General features: G+C 56.0%; 11 protein-coding genes and 1 non-coding gene across 12 annotated transcripts in view; 5 read left to right on the forward strand and 7 right to left on the reverse strand.

Moving 5' to 3' along the window:
* The first annotated feature begins 1,275 nt into the window (after nucleotides 1-1,275).
* On the forward strand, nucleotides 1,276-1,363 carry GLOTRDRAFT_t87. The gene has a single exon. It is a non-coding gene; the product is annotated as a tRNA-Arg (tRNA).
* Nucleotides 1,364-4,845: 3,482 nt separating this feature from the next.
* Nucleotides 4,846-6,113, forward strand: GLOTRDRAFT_62581 (uncharacterized protein). Its single transcript, XM_007869234.1, has 4 exons — nucleotides 4,846-5,019; nucleotides 5,076-5,356; nucleotides 5,419-5,596; nucleotides 5,654-6,113. Exons 2-4 carry the CDS (start codon nucleotides 5,141-5,143, stop codon nucleotides 6,049-6,051), a joined length of 792 nt encoding a protein of 263 aa, XP_007867425.1. The 5' UTR covers nucleotides 4,846-5,019; nucleotides 5,076-5,140; the 3' UTR covers nucleotides 6,052-6,113.
* A 571-nt stretch (nucleotides 6,114-6,684) lies between these two features.
* Nucleotides 6,685-8,379, reverse strand: GLOTRDRAFT_94458 (uncharacterized protein; the record flags this gene model as incomplete). The annotated part of the gene is made up of 11 exons (XM_007869235.1): nucleotides 6,685-6,722; nucleotides 6,781-6,838; nucleotides 6,894-6,921; nucleotides 6,982-7,035; nucleotides 7,088-7,197; nucleotides 7,445-7,456; nucleotides 7,591-7,619; nucleotides 7,756-7,851; nucleotides 7,966-8,035; nucleotides 8,191-8,269; nucleotides 8,324-8,379. 11 exons carry the CDS (start codon nucleotides 8,377-8,379, stop codon nucleotides 6,685-6,687), a joined length of 630 nt encoding a protein of 209 aa, XP_007867426.1.
* A 2,269-nt stretch (nucleotides 8,380-10,648) lies between these two features.
* Nucleotides 10,649-11,540, forward strand: GLOTRDRAFT_139485 (uncharacterized protein; the record flags this gene model as incomplete). The annotated part of the gene is made up of 4 exons (XM_007869236.1): nucleotides 10,649-10,738; nucleotides 10,795-11,037; nucleotides 11,092-11,124; nucleotides 11,193-11,540. The coding sequence occupies 4 exons, from the start codon at nucleotides 10,649-10,651 to the stop codon at nucleotides 11,538-11,540; spliced, it is 714 nt and encodes a 237-aa protein (XP_007867427.1).
* Nucleotides 11,541-11,797: 257 nt separating this feature from the next.
* Nucleotides 11,798-13,531, reverse strand: GLOTRDRAFT_111538 (uncharacterized protein). Its single transcript, XM_007869237.1, has 3 exons — nucleotides 13,414-13,531; nucleotides 12,963-13,360; nucleotides 11,798-12,909 (listed from the first exon to the last, which is right to left on the reverse strand). Exons 1-3 carry the CDS (start codon nucleotides 13,519-13,521, stop codon nucleotides 11,928-11,930), a joined length of 1,488 nt encoding a protein of 495 aa, XP_007867428.1. The 5' UTR covers nucleotides 13,522-13,531; the 3' UTR covers nucleotides 11,798-11,927.
* Nucleotides 13,532-14,699: 1,168 nt separating this feature from the next.
* On the reverse strand, nucleotides 14,700-16,997 carry GLOTRDRAFT_62586 (monooxygenase). The gene is made up of 10 exons (XM_007869238.1): nucleotides 16,912-16,997; nucleotides 16,737-16,856; nucleotides 16,519-16,683; nucleotides 16,253-16,466; nucleotides 16,096-16,196; nucleotides 16,009-16,043; nucleotides 15,767-15,952; nucleotides 15,654-15,709; nucleotides 15,543-15,604; nucleotides 14,700-15,485 (listed from the first exon to the last, which is right to left on the reverse strand). The coding sequence occupies exons 1-10, from the start codon at nucleotides 16,939-16,941 to the stop codon at nucleotides 14,784-14,786; spliced, it is 1,671 nt and encodes a 556-aa protein (XP_007867429.1). The 5' UTR covers nucleotides 16,942-16,997; the 3' UTR covers nucleotides 14,700-14,783.
* A 386-nt stretch (nucleotides 16,998-17,383) lies between these two features.
* On the reverse strand, nucleotides 17,384-18,973 carry GLOTRDRAFT_130472 (uncharacterized protein; the record flags this gene model as incomplete). The annotated part of the gene is made up of 6 exons (XM_007869239.1): nucleotides 17,384-17,451; nucleotides 17,510-17,837; nucleotides 17,887-17,905; nucleotides 17,962-18,733; nucleotides 18,786-18,902; nucleotides 18,958-18,973. 6 exons carry the CDS (start codon nucleotides 18,971-18,973, stop codon nucleotides 17,384-17,386), a joined length of 1,320 nt encoding a protein of 439 aa, XP_007867430.1.
* Nucleotides 18,974-19,969: 996 nt separating this feature from the next.
* Nucleotides 19,970-21,934, reverse strand: GLOTRDRAFT_78009 (glycoside hydrolase; the record flags this gene model as incomplete). The annotated part of the gene is made up of 9 exons (XM_007869240.1): nucleotides 19,970-20,165; nucleotides 20,229-20,292; nucleotides 20,356-20,585; nucleotides 20,646-20,705; nucleotides 20,756-20,809; nucleotides 20,860-21,307; nucleotides 21,366-21,547; nucleotides 21,596-21,614; nucleotides 21,669-21,934. 9 exons carry the CDS (start codon nucleotides 21,932-21,934, stop codon nucleotides 20,067-20,069), a joined length of 1,422 nt encoding a protein of 473 aa, XP_007867431.1. The 3' UTR covers nucleotides 19,970-20,066.
* Nucleotides 21,935-22,320: 386 nt separating this feature from the next.
* GLOTRDRAFT_139489 (uncharacterized protein) lies at nucleotides 22,321-23,377 on the forward strand (the record flags this gene model as incomplete). Its single annotated transcript, XM_007869241.1, has 3 exons — nucleotides 22,321-23,095; nucleotides 23,153-23,180; nucleotides 23,232-23,377. Exons 1-3 carry the CDS (start codon nucleotides 22,346-22,348, stop codon nucleotides 23,375-23,377), a joined length of 924 nt encoding a protein of 307 aa, XP_007867432.1. The 5' UTR covers nucleotides 22,321-22,345.
* Nucleotides 23,378-23,813: 436 nt separating this feature from the next.
* GLOTRDRAFT_106629 (uncharacterized protein) lies at nucleotides 23,814-24,300 on the reverse strand (the record flags this gene model as incomplete). Its single annotated transcript, XM_007869242.1, has 4 exons — nucleotides 23,814-23,884; nucleotides 23,972-24,065; nucleotides 24,127-24,171; nucleotides 24,229-24,300. 4 exons carry the CDS (start codon nucleotides 24,298-24,300, stop codon nucleotides 23,814-23,816), a joined length of 282 nt encoding a protein of 93 aa, XP_007867433.1.
* A 511-nt stretch (nucleotides 24,301-24,811) lies between these two features.
* GLOTRDRAFT_78016 (NAD P-binding protein) lies at nucleotides 24,812-26,839 on the forward strand. The gene is made up of 10 exons (XM_007869243.1): nucleotides 24,812-24,828; nucleotides 24,876-25,169; nucleotides 25,222-25,270; nucleotides 25,319-25,388; nucleotides 25,437-25,755; nucleotides 25,811-25,828; nucleotides 25,876-25,948; nucleotides 26,002-26,157; nucleotides 26,221-26,643; nucleotides 26,702-26,839. Exons 1-9 carry the CDS (start codon nucleotides 24,822-24,824, stop codon nucleotides 26,258-26,260), a joined length of 1,026 nt encoding a protein of 341 aa, XP_007867434.1. The 5' UTR covers nucleotides 24,812-24,821; the 3' UTR covers nucleotides 26,261-26,643; nucleotides 26,702-26,839.
* The window catches only part of GLOTRDRAFT_116747 (aquaporin-like protein), a gene marked incomplete at its 3' end in the record, with an annotated part of 2,198 nt that continues 1,551 nt past the window's right edge, over nucleotides 26,492-27,138 (reverse strand). The window contains exons 7-9 of the mRNA XM_007869244.1: nucleotides 26,940-27,069; nucleotides 26,702-26,869; nucleotides 26,492-26,643 (exon numbers count right to left, since the gene is read on the reverse strand). Of these exons, the coding sequence (XP_007867435.1) occupies nucleotides 26,492-26,643; nucleotides 26,702-26,869; nucleotides 26,940-27,069 (450 nt within the window). The remainder of the gene's footprint in view (nucleotides 26,644-26,701; nucleotides 26,870-26,939; nucleotides 27,070-27,138) is intronic.

Raw genomic sequence — 27,138 nt, forward strand, 5'->3', positions numbered from 1 at the left:
TACGAGTACTGACATGCTGCTGCTTCTGGAGAAGAGGCACGTCGCTGACTACAGGATGCAGCCGACGTTGACGGTATAATTGGCAGTCAGCCAGGGGATAGCCTCGTCAGCGATTCTGGTAAAGAACGGCGTCTCGTCGTTCGCTCTTTCTTCCTCAGGCTCGAGCGCATTTGTTGCCTGTCCGTTTCATGCCCTTGGTTCTCTAAAAAAGAAAAGGCTGCTTTCACCTTTCTCGCATCGATCTTGTTCTTGTTACGTAGGTCATCAGGCAAATATATATAGAGTGGACGTGTCTCTTTCCTGTGATAGCCTTAACCTTACATTATGGGTGGGGACAGAAAGTCGACCCCACTGGGAGGTCACACCGCCGAACGCGTTCGCGAACTGCAAATGCGAACGTGAGAACCACACCACGGTGCACGTGGGCGCGTGTCGATTCTGTGGCTCTGTCCACCGGCCACAGACGCGTACCCCTCCTGCTTATGATAAAATCTGCATAGCCTGATGGTTTTAACTTGTAAGTTTATTGTAATCGGTCTGTGAGATTGAGATTGCTGGGTAATTGTAAAAAAATGTGGTGAGTAATCGAAGCTGTCTGTCCAATTGGGGTCACACGAACCCATTGAAGCCCCTTCCGTGCCCTCCCCCTAACAGTTTCCATGGTCAATACTACTGGCATTGCATTGGAAATGTGATGGACAACTTGAAATTCAGGGAAATTACTCTATTCACATCATCAATATCCCTGGTATGGTACAATAATATGTGCATAACAAACTGTATTTTATGGATTGAAAGCATAGCCGCCATTGCCTTTCTCGCTCAATAACAGTTGCGGCGATTCCCTAGGCTCAGGTGGCGTGGCATCCCCTCACGTGCCCAGACATTCGCCGAACACGTTCGCGAACGCGTTCGGCGGGCGAACCTCCCAGTCGCCTGGACGTTCTCGGTGGGGAGGGTACTGTATGATTTCGATCTATTCGGCAGTCACAGGTCACAGGGGTAGCTGCCGAAGACGAAATTTGGCGCGCGTCACGGGTCACAGGTCCTCTCCAACCGTGGGACCTTCCATATCAGGTATCCGGAGCTTGCCTGCGGCCCCACTTCGCACCATATATAGCAACTTGACGAATCGACAAACCGAGACGAATCCATAAAACGTGTCACATGTCACACCGCCTGCCGAATTGATCGAAATGGTACAGTACTTCATAGTCGCGAGGCTGGAAATGAGACGAGTGACCTGTTATCACATTGAAAGCTTAATCCGATGTCGGCGGACTAGCGTAATGGTTAACGCGCCAGTTTCCGGTTCATCCGTGACCTTAGCTGGAGATTCTGGGTTCGATCCCCAGGCCCGTCGTTTTGGCGTAAGATCTGATGTGCTCTCCGAGTCAGTCCGAGTCGCCTTCCTTTGGATTGTGGATTTGAGGAAGTTGTGGTTGGAATGGATATTGTGAAGGTTATACTTACAGGTGTTGCGGCAACACAAATAGGCAACTTCCACTATGAGATCCGTCCCTGTCGCGTCTATCGCATAGGAATAGAGGGTACTGCATATAAGGCAAGATATTCCAACCTCCCTGGTAAGGCTGCTGTCCTCGTTCATCATTTGCATGACATGTGGCGGGAGCGGAAACCCTAACCCTGAAGTACCTACAGTATATCAATGATATCATCCCAGATATGATGTTGAATATCAAGTTGACTCAATACTGCAGCCTGAGGCCTAGGTGAAATCAACCAAGAATGGGCTGCATGGGCTGCTCATCCTCAGGCTCTTCGACTGACAATTTCTGGATTATCTTCACGTCGTGGATGGTCTCCGCTCGTAGAATTGGTGCACGTGGTGTCTCGCTACGGCAGATTCAGAGATACAGCCCGCCGAACTCGCAGGTCTGACTACGTCTGACGATTCGAGGATGGAGAGGTCTGCTGAGAGCCAAGGGACGCTGAGACAACCGGCAAGATGCATAATGTTAACTGCTGATATCTCTGCACCGTGATTTCTAGTCAACGCCTGCAACTTGTGCCACTTGGACGCATCTCGTGACAACAGAATCACTGCCAGTACACCCATATCTCGCCCTAGCTATTAGTATCATAACCGAATATCGCCAAGGCTATCTCATGGAGGATGATCAAAACCAACGTAGCATATCGGTTTCGAAAAGCAAGGGGAAGTCATGTCGCAACCTATCTTCACCATCCACTCGCAAGCTAAGTCTTGGACATACTGTGGTTGCTCATATTCAGCGCTTCGGACTTGCTGCATGAGCCGATTGATTCTCAAGGAGCTCTGTGTCGCAGTCGCTACATTCTGTGAGTGCAGAAATATCTCGTGAAAGGCTCTGCTTTGCGTACTGGTACTGCAGGAAGGTAGCGTTCTACGGGAACACCAATTATGGGCCGGTCCACTCACCCAAGCGAACTTGCTGGACTCAGAGGGTCTGAAGTCCAAGTTCCCGGCGTCTAGACGAGCACAACCTAGAGGGGCGGAGTTGTCGTACCGTTCTTCTCGCGCTGCCATTTTGCACAATTCCCAGCAAGCCTGAAGATCACACATTAGTACATACTTGGCACACGGAAAGTCATGTTAGTCTTCCATTCCGACTACAGATGAGACAAAGCCTGGAGGAAAATGACGTTCCCTGAGACGCGTGAGCTGAATGAATGGGTGATCATGTGGAATATGGGAAAAAGATGTTCACACCATGATCCGCTTATGCAAGCTCGAGCACGAGCTACAGTTCCTCTGGAAGGGTCAAGAATCCTCGGGACCGCAGCTCCCAGAAAAGTTTCGTGAAAAGCGGATCTTCGACTGGTCTAGAGACTGTATCATGAAACAAGAGCAAAGCTAAGTTCTCCGACTAAGTTGCGAGTGGGAGCATGACTTGCGGAAAATGGGAATGGTCTGGGCTTTGTATCCAGCCACCTTCTCGCAGCATGGACTTACTACTGAGCAGAAGGGACCAGGAAGAACCCGATGAATCGTCGACATCGGTCTCATACCGGATCGATCACTGCTTGAGTCGTGTGTCACCAAGTACGAAATTATCTCGGGCGAGTCCAATGACAACAGCTTTGCCGTAAGGGACCTGTTCGAAGCAGTGGCAACCGTTTCGCACAGTTAGCCTTCGGCATTGGTTCTCTAAAGTGGCCAGTCAATATTCCAATATCCAACTGACTGAGATGGGCATACGTACGCATAGACTACGCTGGGTTTCCGAGGATGTCCGGAAAAGGACGGATCATGCATAGAAGACAGGAAAGGACAAATCTATGGAGGAGGTAGGACTTCAAGTAGATTGTTATCTCAAAGACAGCGGTAGACATGCGCCACAGAGGTGACCATCGACCATACGGTAATCGGTCAAGATCGACGACCTTCCCGACCGTCGGACCCGGGCTTAATGCGAGGTTCTAGTACATCTCTGGAAGGGTAGTAAAATGCGGGAAGTCCTCTGTCATTTTCGAGGAAACGATAAGAAAAGAAGCGGGGGCGTACGCATGGCTTTGTATGTACCATCTGGTCTCTTTCTTAATGCCATAAAACCACGAGCAATGATTCTCGGGCGCTGATGGTACAGGCTTTGTGGCTGATCTCGGTGAAAACAATACGGTACGATAAACTCGGATGTCACGCGGCCCTCGACAGGCCTATACATACCGTTTGATCTCTCCGGTCCTGAAGGATCCAATAAAGCGCCTGCAACGTGAGAGGAATGGAAGTGTTCGAGTTACGACACGCACAGCTCTGATAGATGGTCAGGATCAGCAGCGTCATCGAGATGCTCCCTCGGAAAGGAAAGATGTGCGTATTGGGAATGGCATGGAACAGACATGAACGCTCCGGTTCAGAGCGTCCACTCGCCCGCCCTTCGATTCTGGGTAACTCACCTGCCGTGTACAGTTCATTTCCGGCATCTATTACCACAAACGCATCCCTTGAGCTCATCGACGGAGCCAGGAAAGTGTGCAAATCGGTACTGTACTAGTATGACCTTCATGCTTGCACAAAAGGCCTGGGGACCAAGGGCACGTCATTTCGAGCGCAACATGCGAACAATGTCAACGCGGGGGCTTCGTAGGATCCCACAGTGTTTGCAGACTTGCTCAACACTGGAATCCGAGCATCCAGAAACGAGCGGATCCATGCAGTCCATATGGAACTCTGCCGGCCGCCGTTATGATATCGCAGACAGACATGGGTTCAGGGAGTCCATCATCGCAGATGCTGAGATAAACACTGTTTAAGTGACAGTCTCAGTCCCCCACTTGAACTCTCTGACCCCATTCCCAGTTCCCGAATATTCCAATCCATATGGCAGCTCAGCGCGGGGCCGAAAGACGAGGGAATCGCGGTGCTCAGCGCTCAGGCCGCAGAACAGACAGCAGATTCGTGCACAATTGCGACGATTGCCAAATGATGCCATTGGAGCCGGGTTCGGCCGCATTGGCTTCGGATCCAAATAACCGCCTACTATGCAAGACCTGTCGTGATCTGTCCGCACAGATAGTTGCTGTGGTGATTCCGGTGCAGTGCTACAGTTTCTATGTAGATAATAACTGAACGGTTATACAGGTTTACGAATCAACACTTCATGATATGAATAAGTAACACAATGCATGTTCACAACGTCGAACAACTTCAAGTTGAATGCGTCGCCTGCGTTGAGGCTCAGTTCAGCTGATGTTTCCGGGATGCAAGATTTCCCCACGACGTTCTCTCCATACGGATCATGAGGTATTCATGCGTTCTTATCTTCCTCTCAGGGTACCCGGTGTTGACGCCAGCGTGTGGGCTGTTGGGATTCTCTCCACTTCTTCGAAGACGAGAACCAAGCGACCATGCAGGCATAAGAGATCTAAAACCTTATTGGAGACTAATAATAGCTATCATCCCCCTACGGTCTGCTAAGCAGCTTTGATTCATGTCCGAAGCAAGCTCTCATCTCCAGTGCGAAGATGGAACACGACGTATGCAAGCATGAAGTCATGCATACCTCCGGCACGCTGGTACGCACCTTGCCTGACCCTATAAAAGCCTCACTCAACCAGCCTGTTCTAGCCAGGTACCTCTCGGTTCCGCTAGCCTACCTTCGAGTCGTCAGAGCCCCTCGCCTGCGTATTAGTGACCATGTTCGCCCTCACTCTCCTCAGCTACGCGCTCTTGGCCACCAGCGCACTCGCTCGGCCCTCTGGTCTCTCCGACCGGCTTGCTCGTCGGGCTGCAGGCTCTCACCTCACGCGTCCCTTGCAGCGCGTTGCCAGCCCCGAGGCACTCGCTAGCAACACCTCCCATGTTGAGTACAGCTCCAACTGGGCTGGTGCCGTCTACGACACGTACCCTTCGGTCAGTTTGCAAAAGATCATTATCGCACAGAAGTCGTCCTCACTCGTGATGATAATCTCCAGGGCAGCTTCAAATCCGTTACCGGTACCTTCACCGTCCCTACCCCCAAGGCACCCAGTGGTGGCTCGGGAACTTACTCCTCCTCCGCCTGGGTTGGTATTGACGGTGACACCTGCGGTACCGCCATCCTGCAAACCGGTGTTGACTTCACTGTCAGCAATGGTCGTACTTCCTACGATGGTGGGTCACTCCGGAATCCAAGGTTCCGCGGAAATCTAATATGCTTGCGTTCAATAGCTTGGTATGAATGGTACCCCGACTACGCCTATGATTTCTCCGGCATTTCCATCAGCGCCGGTAACCAGATCCGCGTGACCGTCACTGCCTCGAGTACCACGTCCGGCACAGCCGTGATCGAGAACCTGTCCACCGGTCAGACGGTGTCAAAGTCGCTCACCTCGTCCTCTGCCCTTTGCGAGGAGAACGCAGAGTGGATAGTCGAGGATTACGAGGAGAACGGCAGCCTCGTCCCTTTGGCTAACTTCGGCACGGTCACCTTCTCGAGTGCATCGGCAACTACCGGCTCTGGTTCCATCGGCCCGTCCGGTGCCACCCTCATCGACATTGAGCAAAATGGCAAGGTCTTGACCTCTGCCTCGACCAGCGGTAGCTCTGTTACCGTCTCCTACGTTTAAAGGGTCCTGAATGTCGATCTGGAGCTGAACGATTGTGCTAGATACTTCAGATGGACAGGGGGGGGGGGGGGAGAAGACACGAGGGAGACACGCGTTTTACGGAAATGTACGAGTCTCGTCGTAGGACGCTTGCTTGGGTAAAGAATGTATTTTATTTGTAACGTGTTCGAATGGGAAAAGTTGGACGTCTCTGATGGTGTAGAAGCAGCGAATGAGGCCGACAAGTATCCGACATCTCTCCAACACCGGCGCCCCGTTGACAGAAGCGATCCGTTATGCCTCAGGAAAGAAAAGCATCCGACTGGATTCCAGGCTAATGAGTCGTCAGAGCTACCTGAGTACTTGGCGACGCCAACGTCCGCCTCAAATCTCATGAGTTCGCACACTGATGCTGCGGCCGGTTCAGTTTGCGAACAATTGTTTTCCACGTGCGCGTCCTTGCTGAGGAGCCTTACGCGATCGGGGCCCCCTGTCTTGGGGACTAGTGCGGTTTGATTGTAGTGGGCTCTCTTGAACAATGTCGTTTGATTGGAGTGGGATCTCTTGAACAATGTCCCCGAGGCGTGCTCGCAGTGATTGACGGCTATTGAGTCTGTTGTGGAGGTCAAATCTGGTCATTGCTCAAGAAGTAGCTCAATAGACCCACGCAGCTAGCATGGAATTGATATATACTGTCCAAAGAAAACTGTTGAGATAGAAAGTCCAGTCCAGAGGCATGGCCGGACTCACGTTTTCCGGCCGAAAGGTATAGTCCGTCAAATAGCAAAGTATTCGGGAGGGCACTAGACTGTCGATTATTGTCCTATAAGCTACTGCCTTCCGCTCAGAACAAGGGAACTTACTACGATCATCAAGACTGCCGTGAAAATTCTGAAAGGCACGATGTTCGGTCATCCAGTGGAGTTGCGGTAGTATAGTAGATAGTCTCACGTCACCAGCAGCCCCGTGGTCATTGCATAGTTAAATAGAGTATCGAGCACGGATCTAAGAGACAGCGCATTTCTATGAGCATATCATTGGACGTGAAACATCTTACCTTGATGTTTCGAGCGATGATCTCCGCACTTGGTAGAGAAGCGAGCACATACTGAAAGTTATACCAATATCCGTTAGGAGGGTAGAACAGGCACCGATGTACAGAATGACCTAAGGAATATGTGATTCTATGTATGATGGGAGTAGACGGTTCCAAGCTCGAACGTACGTTATGTGCCGCCAACGTCGTCGTATGATAAGAATCCAGATACAGACCATTTGTCATGTAGCTTCATGTAGTCTTGTATGTAAGCTTTCTGTCAACCTTCGGACTGGATTTTCCTTACGCAGTCACAATAAATCCTGGATAATTGGCATCGACAGTGTTACACATACATTGGGTATTGACTCTACTCACCAATGCCCGCCACTGAAGATGATGTAGGTTCAGTAGTATTTATGACGACAGATCTGTGGTCTCACGGAGTTCCATAATTGCTCCGAGGACCTGAAAGGAACTGCTGTTCGGCCACTGAGTCGCCGTAGAACAACAGTCAAACTCACGAGGAGCAATGTGAGTTTTCTCTGTCCGACTAGAATAACTGACATCAGAGAGAGAGATTAAAAGATAGAAGGTTCTGATGCATACGTGACCATATTCTTCTTATGTAGAAACTATATCAGAAGATGTATCAGAGCAATCGCAGCAGTGTGATAGTCTCAGCTTACCATTGGACGATGAAGATGGAGAGCTGCTGAAAGGGAGGTCTGTTAAGCACGAGCCGTGCGGTACAATTGTAAGAGTACCGCAGGAATTATGACACCCTTCAAAAATCGTAATGTAAGCGGGAACATGCGTTTAAGGTACTGAAAACCTACATAATAGCTCCTGTGGCAGTTCAGACTTTGCACAAAACGGAGGAATATGTGCATACGTACCAGATGGGAGTAGTATCCGAAGGTGAATGCCCATCGCATTTCCGAATAAGATAGAACCATAAAGCGTGGCCTAGGAGTAATCGTTCGAATGTGTCGAGCTGCGGAGAGAAATGACTGAGCGTCGGGAGCTGTAACAAGAAGAATACGGTACCAGGAATGTCAGAAAGACCTTTGACACGATTGGCATTCAGGGCAGGTTTTTAATGACACATAGTAAGGGCGGACCATGATCCTCAGAGTAATCTTGTCATCAGGGTAGGCCTTGAAGTATCTGTACGTCTGCCCGCAGGTAAGGCCATAAAGACTGTGGACGCAAGTCTCGTGAGTCTCTCAGAGCTTATAGCAACACAGCGCTCACACAGTTGATACAACCGCTCCATCATAGAGTGCACCAAGTGTAAGCGTGAGGTCCATTTTTGACGACCAGGCTATGAGGAGGCGCTTCACGGGGGGTATAGCGTCCAGTTCAGTGTATATATACCCCCGGACTACTGCGGTGAAAGTGCGACAGCCTGTGAGCGCAAAGCTACTTCGACAGGAACCAACATCGCAATATGTGGGAATGCCACTTAGAGTTGTCTTACTGAAGAAATTAGAACCTATCTGCGGCGGAAAGTGGTCAGGCCATCTGATCCGGCTGATAATCACAGGAATACCTTCATCAGGTCAGAGCTTGGTGAGGGTACCCTTCATGACTCTCGACCAACTTTACCTTCCGCAAGGAAGTTGCCATCCACACAAGTATCCATCGGTTTGCGAACGTACAGCAGCTTGATTCCTACTCTGGAAGTCTAGTAACAGCTTTAGATTGGCACCGCCTTCAACTTGGCACAGTGCCCTTCAGTATTGAACTCGGAGCAATGTCGATGCACTGGCCCGTAGCAATAATTGGGAATGTTAAGGTGAACGTTTGTGGCAGTACTAGTGTGGCCATGAAGTTGATTCATAGCTCCGCGAGCCCAGTTTCAAAGCCCGCTCGAACGCGTCTCTCGACTGAATCGACACCTCTAGCGGCTAGCCGAGTCTAGCGAGATATTTTATTGCAGTTCAGGTACCTTCACCCCGTGTAATTTGTCCTTTCAGTCATTGTCTAACTTGAAGACCATAGAAACTGAGGATTTCCGCTTAGGAAATGGTGGTACTGGTATGTCGCATTGCATTCAAGTTCCTAGTACTAAGTGGCATGTCAGTCTGGGAGGACAAGGAATAATCTGATATAGGCGCATTCGAATGCTTCTTGCGGCATGCGGCCCGCTATGTACCGTGAAACACAGACCAAGAGCTGACTTAGCTGTCCAAATGCAAGAGCGGTGGTGGCATCCCATTATCCAAGGCGCTGGTGGCGGGCTTTTCCATCCAGGGCATTATCAGCATCCCGGACAAAGTGGAACAAGTGCTAAGGGACACATTATCTCGAGAACTTGGATGTCGTAAAGTGCGATCGTTACGAGTATAAGTGAGGGCCATAAAGACATGAGACAGTCTGGTTTTCGGGATAATAATGATCGCAGCATATTCGCCGGGCTGGTTGGAAGATAAGTCAGTGGAGAGCAGAGTTTCTCAAGGTGGCTGGGCTCGTCTCATGTTTCGAATCAACGAGGTAATTCTTCGAAGTCCAAGTACTTAGAGTAGATTTCTTGAACAGTTGGCTCTGTGTCTCAACTGGCAATGCCAGTCCCGATCGCTATAAATTAGCTTAGCATCCCCTTCTGCCCATGTCTTTCTTGCGCCCCGTTTCGACAGTCCGGTGCTGATATCTCTCTTCCTAGCGCGACAATGTTTCATTATAATTACTCGAGCAGGCGATTCTGTCCAAGTTCTGTCTATCGCATCCAGAGTGACGCCGCCAAGCGGACAAAGTCGCGATCGAATGAAGTCTGATCGGTGAGTTCGCTTTGAAATCGGGATAAGCGATCTGAGTTATTCAGGTTCACGGAGCCTGCCACTGCTAGGGAGCCGGTGTTGACGCATTGACGCGCGCGGGCGCTTTTCTCAAGGTCCCCGACGACAGTTCACGGCAAGTGTATCAGTGGAACATTTGAGGATCGGAGATGACATGCCTCGGCCCCCCTCTCTCTTAATTGTCCGCGTGCCAGTGACCTGCGACCGGATAGCAGCGGCTCGTGAATTAGCAAGATCCTCTATTGACCATCCTTGCCCTTTCTACTGGCGGTCATTTCATACCTTCAAACAAGCGGATCAAAAGTCAGTCACTCAAAAGTCCCTGTTTTACGTCTTGTCAGAAAGGAACGATAACCTAACAGACCCCCGCTCCGGCTCGTGCCGTGCGAAAATCGCGTCGCGTTACGCGTATTTAATGCGTCTCGAGCGCGTTTAATTAAGCATTAGCCAGCTTCGCAACACTATGTCGCAGGTGCCCTCTGTCCTGTCATGTGTCGGAAGCGCACTTACATGGTTGATTCCCCAGTGGACGGCTTTACCTCGAATTCCCACTACTCCCGTCTCCTCCCGCACGAAACCCAAGACCCGGAGTCACCATGTGCCGCCGGAGCTCTGCCCTCCTCGAAAGGAACGTGGAACAGGGACCAGAGCAGATGGTACTGCGAGACGCAACAAACTCGACAGGCATGACCGAGCGACTTGCCGCGTCCTACGTCCCCGATTTACTTCGCCAGCCATTGCCGATGCCGTAGAGTGTACCATTGTGACCTGCAGGAAAGCCATGAGCAACGGTTATAAGCCTCGCGACAATGTGGAGAGCGATGAAGAATATGTGTCGGAAGGAGCCAAAGCATGGCTGAAGAGACAGCGTGTACGCACATAGCACATTGACCCGTATTATTTTGCGCTGACGCCCCTATGCTCTAGAGTAAGCTCTCCTCTACCAATGGACGAAGTCAGCCGTCACAGAGCAAAGCAGATGCTCCACCGACCACAACATCCGTCAAGACTGCCTCGCAGCCGAAATCGCCTCGTAAGCAGGCCAGTAAACGCAAGCGCAAAGCTCTGGGGGAAGACGCAGCAGCGGCTCCACCATCCAAGAGAGTAAGGAGACAAGAGGATTCGGAGGAATTCGATGAGCTTGACGACGAGGAAGACATTCCACTAAGTGTTCGTATTCATCAACGACGAGAACACGCCCTTACTGATGACGTTCGTCCATAGAAGCTTTCACAGCTCCTCAAGAACAGTGCTCATGTAAGTATTCACCGTCGCTATTCTCGCCTAGTCGCATCGCTAACCCATCTGCACTCCCTGGCTAACAGACAGGAAATGCACCCGTCTCGAAAGGAGAGAAGGTCACCATCGACCTTACGGACGAAGTTGATGATGAGATGAAGCCGGATCCGGATGACCCTCTAGGCCCCATCAAGTGGTTCCTCAAGTGCTCGGACTTACCAGTCCGCAAGTTCTTGAACGGACTGGTCAAAGGTGGCGTGACTAGTGGACAGGCTCTCCATCAGCTGGTCAGGTTGCCTGCTTCATATCAAGACGACTTTCTGAAGTCAATCATGGTGGGAGGTGGATGGACCTTTCTGGAGGTCCAACTAATCAAGCAAGCATTATGCAACGCGCAAGCCGGTACCGGTAGCTTGAAGATGAAGTCGTTTTAATTTGTCTCGTCGTCCTCTCTCCAGTCGAATATCAATCCATATCTAATTCATCCGTATTCCAGTAGGAGGATGATTTGCGTACAGTATCTTTTCATAATGTGTTCTGCGTTCGAGGGCCACATCTGAAGGAGAACTAATGCCGCCACCCGACCATGAGCAGTGCCGAGCGCGCAAGGCGAGGATAAATGCTTGAAAGGTGATAATAGACATCCTAACTTCTACAACGATAGTACATCAAATAAATGACAGGAGGGCTCGGAAGAGAGCCGAAAGTCCATATACGCGGGTACATATTGTTACAGAACTTGAGATGGAAATACAGATATGGCATGGAACATAAAACATACAGGAGCGAATGGCGCTCAATACCACATACAAAGCGAGCCATCAGAGGACATAATCCAGTATGCCCCTCGAGAGCTCCCTGAGATCCCCCTTCCTGTCGCAGGCGCGCTTGGGGCGTTCAATATGGCCGGAGACCGGTCCCCCAAGAGCGACGACGCGCTCCTTGGCACAGTCTTCCGCCCTATGCTTCACGTCCGCCATCCACCTCGAGCCGGCCTCCTTAATCTCCTTAGCCCTCTGCTTTGCTCTGGAATGCCTCTCGGTAAGCGCCTCTCGTAGACCTCTCCCGTCGGGTACAGGAGCTTCGTACTGCTCCGGCGCTTCCCCAGTAGGACGCTCTAAGCTAGCAACGAACGTCAGGAGACTCTTCCGGCCCTGTTCGACTATCCCGCCCAGCATGTGCATCAGATCTTCCAAGGCGTTCACGAGGTCGCTAACATCCCGTCTGACGCCGTTCAAGATAGTCTGTACGTCGAACCATTCAGATAATGAGCCCATGACGCGAAGGCTCAAGGCCGTGACATCCTCCCGCCCGTCGTCTTTGGCTTTACCCTTGCCCTTGAGGGTGGAATGAGCGGGGGTAATGACAGAGAGCGCCTTGGAGACGGCCGCACTGGCAGCGTTGTTCAACGCCGGTACAGAGTAGTCCGGACGAAGGATCAGCTCAGCTGCGGGAAGCTTCGCCAGGGGCGCGCTCGGTCTTGAGCACGTATGCCTTCCCGTTCTAGCTCCCCGCTCAGCAGCTGGCATGCGCTTGGAGCCCGAAGGCACGGGGGAAGAAGAGCCAGATCCGGACCCCGTGTCGAAGATGGCGAGGGCCAGATCCTTCATAGACGAGGAGATCATGGCTTTGCCACTGTTGTTGTCCGCAAGCGGGACGGCGACGGGCTGAGGAACGGAGACGGATCGGTTAGGACTGTCGATGGTGCGAGACCCGTTCAGCGATACCACGCTGGCTGGAGGGAAGGAGGCACGGACGTCCTTCAGGGTGTAGGTCAAGAGGACCGAGAGAAGCAACGTGAGTCTGCGTGGTCTCTCCATGAGTATCACAAGATATTAGATGTGAATGCAACTTACACAGTCAAGACGTTGACTCTAGTGCCCAAGTCCTTCAGCGGAGCATGTCCTTGCACACTACGACTCTCAGACTCCGCGAACAGCGCTTCGAACGCACTGCAGACGTCATCGGCGTCCAACGAATCCACTTGATTAGCGTCTATGATCTCCTGTTTCTGGGTCCGCGTGAGGGTCAGAACCTTGCTCTCCGGTATATCCAGCATCTCCCATCGATGCCTCGCAGCATGCCTCTCTATCTCCTCTGAGAAGGAGTTGATGATGCAGGACGGTGGCACTAAGACGGGGAGGTAGTACGTATGCTCTGCAATGGAATCCCCGGTGATCGAGGAGGGTAAGTATATGATAGCCAACGAAGCGACCGGCCGGTCTGGAGTGTGGGAGGACGACTCGAGACGCGGCTGGAAACGCTGATGAAGTTAGAGTACGGAGACAGATGAAATGTACAACATACCACCATTGCGGCATCTCGCCCCGCAGAAAGGGTGCGATCCTTGATAGCAATAACTCGAGGCTTAGTGCCATTCTTCAGGACTTGGATCCATGTGTCAGGGGAACACATCTGGCTCCGGGACACGGGGTCGATCTTGCGGAGGAGAGATTCCACGAACGACAGCTGCACGCGCGTGGAGCAGCCGTACAAAGTAATGTCAAGGTCGAATTCTACGGGAGCTGGGACGTATGAAGCCGAGACAACTGAGACAACCTTGGGTGTGGGGATGATACCCAGGTCGTCCAGAGTCATAGGTGCATCAGTCGGGCTGCTCTCCGTCAGCTTGCCGAGCTGGACATCAGAATGCGAGGGTGATATTCGGTCGTAGGACCTGTCCAGGTCATCGCGTTGTTCAGCTCTGGAAAGCAAAGCTGAGTTGGACAAAATAGGATCAGGGAAGGAGAGTCTGAGGTCTGCGCGCCCAAAGGAGTGCGAGCTTGACCGCGAGGAGCTCAGGGTGCTAATCATACTCTGTTCCAAAGCAGCCTTGACGCTTTCTTCTTCGGCGGCGTCCCCTTGCGGGTGGTCGTTCTCCTCCTGGGGCTGCGATGCGACGATATCGGTAAAGGGGTTCCCAAGTGGCTCGCCCTCTCCCACGAGAGACTCGTCCTCGCTGTCGTGCTCGCCAATCAGACCCTCCCACCTCTCAATCAGAGCATGTCCTGCGCTGTCGCTGGTGCCTGCGAGGCTGATGGACGAGCGTCGCGACAGATTGCGCGAGGCGACCGAGTCGGCGTCCTCGGAGTCCCTGCCACTCGCGATGTCGAACCAGTCAGAGTCGGACATCGTGTCCGCGTCTCTCTCGGTCGTAGCTGAAGGGAAGCTCGAGGTCGTTGCGGACGGCATTGACCTCGACGATTGTAGTGTTAGATGTGCGCCTGATTAATGAGGTCCCCGCAGCCTCAAGTACTGTGCGCGCTGACAGCCACTGATGTGTTTATGGATATTTGTTTCCCTGCTTAAGCCTCCGGTAATTCGGGCCGGACATTGAAGCTGTCCGACACACGTCCGAACACGTAAACCTCCGTCGATGCACCTACTTCATACACGGTAGGCATCTTTCATAGTGTTGAAGAGCTCTCTGGAGACCGTTTTGGCCTGCACCTTTTGTTGAATGGCGAAGTCATGACTGCGTTCCTCGATCAGGCCTCACAGGTTGCGCAGATACTTCCATGACTAAATAGAGTCGCCGTCCCAAATAAATGCTAGCCAGCGGGATGTGTCTAGCAACATGCGCACACTGTCCCTTTTCCATGAATGTGAGTTGAGTTATCTTGACTATCATGACTACTAATACAGATTATCCAAGTTCAGGTATACGCATCCGTCCTCTAAGCAAAGATCCGACTGAAGTACTCCTTCACAGTAGCCACGCCCCTACCGGTCGCGCCTACAAAACTGTCCGGCCGAACGACGGCCACCGTCGGCTCCGCCTTCGTGTGGTCCGCAGAATACCCCTCATAAGCATGCCGATCCGTGTCCTTGACCACAAAATCCGCCTTGGGGAGCACCAGCCCCTCGCGCACCGACGTCATCGCGGGCAGCACCGCGACCGACTGCACCAAGCCCGCGGGGTACCCGCCCAGCGCGCTCACAACCTCGTCCGCGGCCGCTGCCCTATCCGAGAATATCAGGACCGTGTGCTTCGTGGGCGTGAACAGGTCGTAAAAGCGCGCCAGCCCCGCCGCCGCGGGGTCCTTCAGGTCGAGCAGATTCGGCGCATCGGGCGCGCGGTCGCCCGCGCGCACCCGCCCCAGGTCGCCGAATGTGTACATGTTCGCCGGGGGCGCGGGGACGTCCTCGCCGCGCCCCTCGAGCGCGATCGGGCTCCCGCGGTAGTTCGTGTCCAGCTGGTAGAACCGCGTCCCGCGCTTCCAGCCGTCATCGTCGTTTCCGACGGTCTTGTCGAGCGTCTCTGTGGACAGCTTGAGCATCTTCTCGATCACGGGCGCGCGCTCGGCTGTGTAGGACGCGAAGAGGGTAGGGGACGCGGCACCTTTGTGCACGAGGCTGATTTTCCAGGCGAGGTTGAACTGCAAGGGGATTGGTTAGTCAGGCAGGGATGTGGAATGGGAAGGGTGGGAACGAACCGCGTCCATGACGCTGCTGTTCAAGCCTTGGCCTCCGGCGGGGCTGTGGACATGTGCAGCATCTGTCCAGGACGTCAGCGACCAAAGTACCATCAGGGGAATTCGACTCGCCTCCTGCGACGAAAACTCTGCCTCGTTGGAACTCTTTGACCATGCGGATGTTGAATCTGTATCGGTAGAAGGGTAAGCAGCTGTACGTTCAATGTGAGGGAGCGAAGTCTCACCTGATAAACGCCAACGACAGGAACTCGAGGATCTCGATATCCGGGCGGCCTGTGATCTTTTGCACTACTGCCTTGAACTCTTCGGGATGCCGCACCAGTCTGTCGTAGTCGACATCCTTGTCGAACGCCATGAGCGTGACCCAGAACGTATCGTCGTCGTGCGAGTAACGCGGCAACACCGAGAATCTGCGATCGCGCCTCAAGTCCAGCGCATTCTCCAGGATATATGCAGCTGTGCTTACATCGGTTTGCCGTTCGGACCCCAGCCGGCCCAACACTAAAGTGGAGATCTGTCAGTCCAGTCAAAGACGGCACAAGCAAGGACTTGCATCACGAGGGAGATTTGTTGCTCGTAAGTCTCCAAGGATGATCCCCGCGTCGTCCCTGGTCACGCCATCGAACTGCAAACCTAGGAGCTTCCTCACAGCGCCTGCATCACAGGGATCTCGATCAGTCCGTGAAGCAAGGCGCCCGCGGGACTCGTACCTCTTGCACCGTCCGAGCCGATGACATAGCTGGCGGAGAACGTCTCCTCCGATCCGTTTGGCCCTCCTGCGCGGACGATGTGCGCGACAACGTGGTCGTCGTGCTGCTCGAGTGCACGTAATTCCGAGCCGAATTCGACGTGACAGTCGTACTTGCTCAGATGCGAGCGGAGAATACCGCATGCTATGTCTTGCCCGAGAAGCATGGGGTTGTACTGACGGAGGAGGATCAGGTCGCGGTTCAGCCCCACGCAGATGAAGACGTACAAAGGGCATCCCGGGAGTGGGATAGCTTCGCGGGCTCAGGAAGAATTCCTTGATGATTTCTTTGCCCTCTGGATAGTTGTAGATATGGAAGGGAGGCGTCGGGGTACCATGCTTCAAGATATCCGGAAGGACGCCCAGCAGCTTGTATACCTCCAGCGTCCGAGGCTAGGTTCCTTTGTCAATGCGTATAGGAGACGGATGTGACCTCGCAGCCTCACCTGAATGCCTGCTCCTCGAGAACCAAACGGCGGCTCGGGAACTTTATCGATGATGCGCACAGGTATGCCGTTCTGGCGAAGGGTCAGAGCAGCTACAAGACCGGTGGGACCTGCGCCAGCCTGTGCGCGGAATCAGAGGAGAGACAGGTGACTGATGCGGGTGAATACTGCTTACGATGAGGACGGGGAGTGTCTGAGGAGCCATTGTTGTATGTTATGAGCCTCGCCGCCGTCGTATTTATACGGGCCATGAAGGTAGATCCATTCACGTTGACGCCGACGGACACGCAGTCGTGCCATAGCCACCACGCAACACGACTGAGTACGAAAGCATGCGGCCCGGCCGGGAAGCCGATCTAATCTGATAAGGCCGACCAGCCACGCAATTTCCGTGTGCATGCGGCTGTGCAATTGGCAATAAGCTCGATATAAAGTCCGAAGCTTGACTCGAGGAAACTGAAACGAAGGGACTGGAATGCAGTTGATATTGGGGGCAAGACTTTCTCCGAATGCTGTTCGAGCCCGCAATACGACTACCACATCCTCAACAGCAGCATCGTTCAATTCAGTCTATGAAACGCGATCAAACACAATCCCAAGACCTGCGGTACACGGGACGACGCGATGCGACATGACACGCTGCGCACTCAGCTCCCTAAAGAAATGACGACTTGGACCAATGCCAGAACCATGGCTACAAGAGCAGCCATGTACGCTGGACAAAGCCATGAGCCACCCAATTCTGGACGAAGAAAACCAACCCGAGCACTCACAAGCAATCGTAAACGCCGTAGACGCGTCTCCATACACTTTATAATACCCAATCGCAAATCCGAGCGTCGAGAGCATCACGACCAAGCAGGCAAGGAGCATCGGCAGGAGCTGCCAGCTCTCGACGAACTTGAGGCCGAGCCTGTAATCCGCACCCTCGCGGTTCACTCCGAGCTGCTCATTCGTCGCGCCGCAGATCGCCGCGAGGTAGCGTCGCAATCCGTCCGTCCCGCGCCCGCGGTCGGGCGTACGCATGTACGCGGGGATGTTAAAGGGCTCCGGCAGTTCTGGATGGTGTGTGCTCTTCTCGCACCAATATGCGGGAGCATACTGTGGGATATCAACAAACTGACATTACAAAACGGTAGGACAAGATCACCTTCACTAGCCAGACCGCACTGTTACATGCCATGGTCAGACCTGGCGTGGGGCTGCAAGACCAAAGCTCACCCACCTGAGCCGCTTCGCCGACAATCTCCTCCGCCACAAACCTCGCATCTCGTCGTACGTACTCTTCAAGTTTTTCAAAATTTCTTCGTCGTCCCAGCCTTCGATGATCTCTATCGTTTCACGATGATCCGGGTCAAGGAAGACTGTCAGATTAAACTTCTCTACTGGGACGGGGCCGCCGGGAGAAGAAGGGGGTGACGGCGGCGGAGACGGCCTCGATGTATCCGTCTGCACGGACGAGCGCGACGGCGTGCCCGACGAACTCGGACTTGAACTCGGCGTCTGCGTCTGCGGGGCTGCGATCTCCAGACCACGCGATGACAAAGGGTCTGGTGGTGGTGGTGGTGTGCGCGGTGCGGGAGGGGCAACATCCGGCTGCTGCGGCCGCCGAGACAGCAAGGGTGTCCGGTCGTCCACGGAACCTATCGACGTCGCGACAGATGTCTGTCGGGACGCGTACTCAGGGCTCACAGGGATCGGCGGGGGACTGGCGATCGGAGGCGGCGAAGCTCGGCGCGGGATCACGGGCGAGTAGCTGACCGCGGCGGCGGGTCCCGAGCGCGACGTCGCCTGCCCCATGGAGAGCTGGACACCCGAGACGGTGGCGGTACTCTGGCTCATGAGTGCGGACTGAAGGTACCTGCGAAGCTCCCTATGGACTGGTTGGGTCGAAGAGCCTTCTGCGGCTTCGAAGTTGCGGAGGGTCTTCAGGGCGGCTGCATCTCTCGCCGCACCTTTGCTGTTGCCCGTTCCTGTCCCACAGATGATCGTACCCACTGATGACAGTCCATGAGTCCGTGGCATCGATGTAATCGTCTACTCGCTCACTTTTCGCAACTGCCCTCCATGTCGGTATGTGGGGCTCCCCTACCACAGACTCTTCATAATCAGGCCGGTCTGGGATGCCCTTCTTTTGCAGATAGGTATTGAGCAACTGCCGTCCCTCTGCAAGCAACTTCGAGTCAACGACCAGGAAAACGACCGGATTGACCAGACTTACGGCCCTGCGTAGTCATCGCGCTATCGGGTCTCTCTGGATATCACGGGGGGTATCACGACCTGTTCAAGAGTCAACTCGATAAGCACGGACACGCCATAGCACAGGAATGCTGACCGCACACAGCCGGCTCGCGCATAGCACAACTGCCGACCATTGCGCTATGCGAGAGCCATCTGTGACCGACAGAACGAAGTCGGTCGCTGCTCCCCGGCTTCACGGTCCTGTCTCGTCAGCGCGCCCGCGTGCTCACCTGGGGTATCTACAGGCTCGGACTCGGATGCAGCAGCTGTGATCGCGACGTACCGTGGTGGGTGCAAGGTTATATGCGCGCTGGACGCACAGCGTCTGTGTCCTGCACGTGTGGGCTATGCATGCAGGTGCAGTGTGACGGCATGCTGGACAAGAATTCCTGTGTCCAGATATGTTTGGCTTTGTGGGTCCCCGAATCCTGACGGCGGGAATATCTTGTGCGGTTGTCTGTGCCTTTGCACCTATATGTCTTTTTGCGCGTTGTTCCACGGTATATATATGTAGCTGTAGCCTGTAGCTCTGACTATTGCGGACGACAATTTCTTGTGGTTTCTGTCGGTGTAGACTCCGCGAATTCTCCGACAGGTCCAGCTGGACCAACTCCGTCGACAGAAAAGCGTGCGCAAACTCGGTAAAGGTGCAGATTCTGCAGCCAGCGTATTCCTATTACAGAGTAGCCGCTAGAGGCCAAGTAGCCGTTCTTCCGCTTATACTCAGCAGAAAACCAACGCGGGCGCTACAGGGTACCACCAATATCATGTTCAGTTGAGCAACACTTGGTTGTGCCGAATTACCCTGCAGGAAAGTGCCTCTTCCATCGCCACCCAACACTTTCCGCAGGTGGCTTGTCGGATCGGACAGCCAAAGGTGACTTCACCTCCAGGTAACTCGCCATGCAAAATAATGCCACAACGCAAGGGCCAGACCAGCGCCTCCCGGATACGTATCATACACGCAGCCCGAATCCGCTGTACAGCATCATCGTGGCCATAGCTATATTCGCGCCGTCCATATACACCCCGTCTATATTCGTAATCATAATAACTTAAGTACCTGCCAGTGCCCGTCTGCTATGCACCTCAACCGCAGATATCCGGGTAAAGGCGATCCGACGGGTCCTGCGGGATCCACCCGCCCTCGAGGCCCTTCTGGTAGCTCCAGTCGTCCGCGCTTTCCGTCTGTGCGCGCAGCCGGGTCTCAGCTCGGCAGGAAGCGCCGGGTATGAAGAGGGGCGGACGCACCTTCCAGCACCAGTATATCCACCCGCTCGCCGCCTCCGCCACGGCCACCTGCGCCTCCCAGTACCTACCCGCCACCACCACGACATTCAGCCCGTCCCGCGGTCTCGATGCGGGCAACCGCACTCACCTTCGTAGAAATGTCTTGTAGCTATCCGACCACCCCCCCTGGTCGCCCGTGTACCCCGCACAGGACCCAAACGTCTGCCCGACGTCCATGGACCCGTCCCAGCGCGCGCCGACGCCGCGCCCGTTGAGCCACGTCGCGCAGTCGGTGACCGCGGTCGTCCACTCGCCCATCACCATCCAGATGTTGTCGTCCACGTAGGCGGAGTAGCCCGATTTCAGGGTGCACGTGAACTGAGGGTAGGAAGGCGAGAGGGTTAAAGGGGAGAGGGGAAGACGGGGAAGGGGGCTTACGTTGATGTGCTCGTCTGGCGAGTAGCCGAGCTGGTCCGTGTTGAATACCTGGTATTGGTGCTGCGGGCACGGTCAGCCCCGCTGGGGACGAGCCGTCCCGGGCCGCTCACCGTGTCCATGATCACCCCCTGCGCGTCGGGCGCCGTCAAGAACCCCTCCCATTGCTTCCCAAGCATCAACACCCACCCAGCGCCCAAAAGCCCACGCGACTCACATTGATCCCCAAAAACGCGTCCTCGATCATCACCCTGATCCCACTCCCGACCGCCTTCCGCACCGCATCGTACCCGTCCTGCCAATACCCCCTGATCGCGGCCGGCCACCCCCCGCCCTGGAACCCCGCCGGCTCGTTCAGGAGCTCGATCACGTCCACGAGCCCGCCGACCTCCTTGACCATGAACGTGACGATGTCAAGGGTGCGGCTCACGTTGGCGGGGTTCGCGCCCCAGACGGGCGTGGAGGTGCGCTGCCCGGAGTTGTCGAACCCGTTCTGCGAGCCGGGCGCGCCGTGCAGGTCGAGCACGACGTGCAGCCCCGCGGATTTGGCCCAGTTGAGCGCTTTGAGGAGGTAGGGCCAGGCACCGGGGATGTAGGGGTCGACGGAGGTGGTGTAGTTGGTGTCGGCGGGGGTGATGGGGACGGACCAGTAGCCGATGGGGATTCTGCGGGGCATGGAGGGATTAGCGTGATGGATGGAATGGTTATAGACTGGGAACGCACCGGACGTGGTTGAGCCCTGCGGCGGCGATGTCTTTAAAGTCTTGCTCGGTTATCCAGGTCTCCCAGTGGTTCTGGAGCATCTGCAGGGCGGTGTCGCGGTCTACGAGTTGCCCGAGGGTGTACTCGTCCACGACGTCGGTGTTGTTCGTAGCATTGAAGAAACTCGGGGTGATCCAGGGCTGTAAGGGGTAAGTCTGCAGTTTGACCGAGGATGACAATACTCGCACCTCTAACACAAGCCATCCACCACTGGAGAACGTCTCACCCTGACTCTATTCGATAGAAGAGAACAAGAGCACTCACATGTTAACTCCCCGAACAGGCTGCTGGCCGTACTTGAAGGGCTGCAGCGTCGCGGTCCCGTTCGTACTGCTGCTGTTCCCAGTCCCCGTGCCTGAACCCGAGCCGGAGCCGGTGGTGACATTCCCCGAGCCAGGAGCGGACGTCGGAAAAGGGTTGTCGGGCGAGGGCACCAAGTCCTGGCGGACGAGCCGGCACTGCTGGGCGTACGTCGGCGGCAGCAGCGCCGACAAGAGCGATAACAGCGTCACGGGCAGAGACAGAAACATGTTGAGCGGAGAGTAGTGCTGGAGAGTAATACGGGCATGGAAGGGGCGGGTGCGTGGGACACGCCGAGAAGGCGAGGAGGACCAGGGATAACGCGTTCATTTCGCCCGGCCGGGGAGCTGCTTTGCGCCTACACGTGTTGATAGCGGCTCCAGCGTGTTCCGCGCCGTCCGTACAAAGTCTGTGGCGACGAAGATGTTGTAAAAGGATTCAAGGAACACAGGATAAAGCTACCTGTGGACATTACTATTTCGGGTCAAACATAGCTGCAAAAGGGAACTGAGTACGTAAGGCCAGTGCCTGTGGCGGTGCAGCAGTGGCCGGGCGTGCATGGCCTGCTCGCGATCGCTCTTCCATCGACAACTCGCCTCGTTCCATTCCCCAACTTCAACGCCCGACCGCCGCCCCGCTCGATGACGAACAACCCGTTCATCGACCAGTCCTCCAGCGCCTACGCCCGCTTCCCCGACATCTCTGCCGGCTCGCCACCACAACTCGCCCAGAGCCAGTACACCTCCTGGGCCGCCCAGCAGCAGCCCGGCTCCCCCGCCGGCCCCGTCAATGGCTACCCGACATACCAGCTCGCGGCCCAGCCGACGACGGGCTACGTGTCGGCGCCGTACCACCAGCAGCAGCAGCAACCGAGCTGGGGGTACGGCATGCAGCCGCAGATGACGGGCATGGCGTACTCGCCCGCGCCCGATCCGGGCGTGTATCAGCAGCAGCAACAGCACGCGCTGGGGTACGGATTGCCCCAGCAGCAGCAGCCACAATATACCGGGTACCCCGCCGGCGCGAGCCCGTACGGGATGTACCAGCCGGGGTACAACAACGCGCCACAACCCCCCCAGGGGCCCTCGTACCCCGCCGAATTCGACCCGTACGCCCCGCAACCACAACAATCCCAGCCCCAACCCCAGCACGCGCGCTCGTCCTCCGGCTCCTCGTGGAAGGCGACGCACCCGCGCGAGTACATCCGCCAGAACAAGCCCGCGCTGGAGGGCTGGGACGCGTACGCGTGGCGCCAGCTCGAGGGCGCGTGCGACGCGCTCAAGGACGCGTGGGCCGAGCGCCGCGGGGAGCTCCAGGGGCGCATTGGCGTCCTTGGCGGCGGCGGGCAGGGGTGGTATGGCGTCGACCAGGAGAGGGCAAGGCTGCAGGGGGTGAGTGGTTTCCGTTATCGACTAGTCCGGTTTGGTGATGTTGTGTGGTGTTGGTAGCTGTTGAAGGAGGCGGATAGCTACTACGGTGGGTGGTGTGTAATGCCGGCGGGGCTGGGCTGATTCTTACGGGTTAAAGACGCGATCGCGGCGTCGGCGTTCCAGCTGCGCGAGGTCTTCACGGGCTACCGCCAGTCGAGCGACATGGCGAGCCGGCAGCGCGTGCGCGAGGCGGTCAACGCCGCCGTCGCGAACATGCCCGACTGGCCGTCCAAGGTGTATTAACCGCCCCAGCACACGAGATTGGCGTCGCTTTCACGGCAACGCATGACGATCGCACGAACGGAATGTATCGGTACGCAAGCGGGTTGTGTATTAATCGCTAGAATTGTAGTTGTAGTACCATCTTGCTCCATCTCTCTCCTCATCTCTCTCCCTCTCTCAGCTCATCTTTTTCTCATCGCTTCTTGACGCGGGTTGTTTATTTGTAAGTTGAGCAGGGCACACGGACGCTGGGACCCGGGTAGCTTACACGGGCTGCGGATCGGTAATTGCAAGCAATATATACATGACATTGTCTCTGATCCTATGAGGGTGGTACATTTGTGCGATATTATAGAGATAAGAGGCGGAATTGTCCAATCGTGCGCGGGCTCGGCGAGGTACCCAAGGGCTGTCTATGTTATTAGCGGGGGTAGGCGCGAGGGACGTCGGAGGGCGGCTATCTGCGGCGGACGCGGGGGGCGGGGAGGAGGCCGAGGAGGCCAAAGGCGAGTGCGTAGACGCCGGAGGCTGCGGGTCGGGGACGCGTTGAGTGCAGGAGAGGGGCCGGGGAAGTCAGTTCGGAGCCCAGCCCTCAAACCAAAGGACCGCACTGACCGCCTATGATGCCCTCCATAAATCCGAGCCCGGACCACCGGGCGAGCGTAAACGACAGCGAGGACCAGCCGGTCACGATCGACGCTGTGAGCATCTACCCGGTTCAGCACGGTCACTATGTGAATTTGCAGAGGCATTTGGCGGGAACAACTTACTGGGATGACCTTGGAGAGTTCGCCGGATTGGCGCCAGGAGCGGTACTAGACGCGGTAGGGGATTGGTAAGAGAATGGTATGAACTGGGAAGGGGCGGCGTACGTCTGGCGGGAGCCCTCTGATCCACGGGACGAGGAGGACGTAGAGGAAGAGGCAGACTGTCAACGCGCCCATCGCGAGCGAGGACAGCGCGAGCGTCCTAGCACCCGCGTCATCAGCGTCCGCGCCCAAGCGAATAGCAGGAGGAGAATACCGTCCGCGCCCAGCCGGCGCGATGATCGACGATCGCGCAGAGCTTGCCGTGGACGTCGAAGGCGTACGTGATGAGCAGCCCGGGCGCGATGAACTGGAGCTGCTTGACGGTGTGCCGCGACAGGCGCAGCAGCGACTTTGTGCTCATCGCGGGCGGTGACGGCGGGCAGGACGAGGACATGGGCGGGCAGCGGTGGGCAGAGAATCACATGCGCGGTAAAGTGTGGCGGTGCTCATGAAAGGAGCTCGATGTCGGCGCTGAAGTGTTCTCTATCATGTGCTGCAACTCGTTTACTACCCGTATTTGTGAATATAATATCCTACAGCGCAATGAAATGGCCCTGTAACCCGTCGGGCGGTTGCACGTGATGCTGGCATGTCGAGTGCCATAGCCGGAGGGCGTCTACACCCGGCCATTCGCCTCTTCCCCAACCACCACTACCATGAGCAGTAAGTCCCCCCTCCCCCCCCTCTCCCCCGCTCACCACATCCCCCAGCCTACACGCGCATCGTCCTCCAAGAGCGCCCCGGCGCCGGCGACATCACGCCCACCACCTTCCGCACGGAATCCCTGCCCCTCGCAGGCCTGGCGCCGAACGCCGGCGAGCTCCTCGTCCAGGTCCACTGGCTCTCCCTCGACCCCGCCATGCGCGGCTGGCTCAACGACGCGCGCAGCTACGTCCCGCCCGTCCAGATCGGCGAGGTCATGCGCGCCGCGGGGCTGGGCACGGTCGTGCAGGCCGGCGAGGGCGCGGCGTTCAGGGCGGGCGATCTGGTCAGGGGGACGTTTGGTACGTGCCGTTGCATGGTGTCCTTCGCGTGGTGCTTGATGCGCGGCTGTAGGATGGACAGAGTATGCGGTTATGAAGGCCAAGGCCGTGGAGAAGATCGAGTGAGTCTGAGGATTCTCCGTGTGACGATATGGCCCAACTCTGCACAGGCTACCCAAGGGCGCCGAGCTCCTCGACTTTCTCGGTCCCCTGGGCATGTCCGGCATGACCGCCTACTTCGTACGTCCCCCTCCCCTCCCCTCCCTTCTATCACTTACCGCCCCCTAGGGCCTCGAAGACGTCGGCCAGCTCCAACCCGGCGAGACCCTCGTCGTCTCGGGCGCCGCGGGCTCCGTCGGCTCGCTCGTCTGCCAGATGGGCAAGAAGCGCGGCGCAAAGGTGGTCGCCATCGCCGGCTCGCCCGAGAAATGCGCGTGGCTCGAGCGCGAGGTCGGCGTGGACCGCGCGTTGAATTATAAAGACCCGCAGTGGAAGGAGGAGATGAAGAAGGTGGGGTGGGTGGACGTGTATTTCGATAATGTGGGCGGGGAGATGTTGGACTTTTTGTTGACGAGGTTGAACAAGGGGGCGAGGATCGCGTTGTGTGGTGTGTGGTCTCTCTGGGTGTTTGGGTTGGTTGGGAGTGCTGATCGCGTATGAAGGCGCCATTTCGGATTATAGTAAGCGTCATCCATGTCGCGAACGTCTCCATCTAACCATCTTGCAGACAGGAAACCCAAAGGCCTCACATCCTACCTAGCCCTCATCGGGCAGCGCGCCAAGCTGCAGGGGTTCATCGTGTACGCGTCCCCCGCTTCCTCTCGCGCTCCCCTCTCACATCAACTATACACAGGTTCGACTATGCCGACCAGTTCCCAAAGGCGATGAAGGAGATCGCGGGGTGGCTCGCAGATGGCAGCCTGAAGCGCAAGTTCCATATCGTCGAGGGCCTGGAGAACGCGCCCTCGGCGCTGACCATGTTGTTCACCGGCGGCAACACCGGGAAATTGTGCGTGTCTTCCGGTGTTGATCTTGCGAAATAGCTGGTCTAATATGCCTTGCCATGGTGCAGGGTCGTCAAAGTCGACCACGGAGCCAAGTCCAAGCTATGAGCCCTTCATGACGGACGGACAGACCATTACTTACGTTGTTCATACGCTTCGAAAAAAGGGAACGCATTCCGGGAGCTACACACCATCCGTGCGTTCGTGTACACTATCAGCTCCGGCCAAATATATGTTTTACTAGTATAATACAACAGGACAGCAGAACAGGCTGGAAAAAGGGTAGCGATGTAGCGGGGCAAGATCTCGTGGCAGCATCTGAGAATCGTCATCATGGGTTCATGGGTTGAGCTCCGTGACCTCCTTTACGTCCACGCCGGACGAGGACGACGCGGAGCGCCGCCGGCGCACGAGCTCGTCGTCGTCGTCGTCCTCCTCGGCGTGGTGCGCCATGTGGCACTCGACAAACTCCCTGTGCGCGTCCGGCACGACTGCACGCAGCGTCAGCAATCGGAAGGGGTATGCGGGGAGAGGGGAGAGGGGACGCACTGCGGTTCGAGTCGGCGAGGAAGAGCTCGTAGACGGCGGCGGCGAAGAGCGTGCTGGGGATGTTGGTGAGCGCGGCGATGGCCGCGTAGCGCCCGCCCGCGGCTTTGGTGCCCCAGATCGTGAGCACGAGCAGGCGGCCGCCCATGTCGCGCGCGGTGTTCGCCGCGACTGGTCAACCAGGGTCAGTTCGGGTGAGCGGGAATGGAAGAGCGAGGGGAGGGGACGGGACGGGACGCACGGCCGACGGGCGCGTAGCCCCAGATGCAGACGCCGTAGGCGAGCGCGATGATCCACGGGATGGCGGCGGGCGGCGCGAGGAAGTTGGTCGGGTCGAGGCACGTCCAGATGGTGATGCCGATCACAAAGTCCTGGCGGGGGGGGGGGGGGCGTCGAGCGCACGCGCTCACTGTACGGGGCGGGGCGGGACGGGACGGGGC

This window comes from Gloeophyllum trabeum (assembly GCF_000344685.1).
Source record: "Gloeophyllum trabeum ATCC 11539 unplaced genomic scaffold GLOTRscaffold_00009, whole genome shotgun sequence".
Lineage (NCBI taxonomy): Eukaryota > Fungi > Basidiomycota > Agaricomycetes > Gloeophyllales > Gloeophyllaceae > Gloeophyllum > Gloeophyllum trabeum.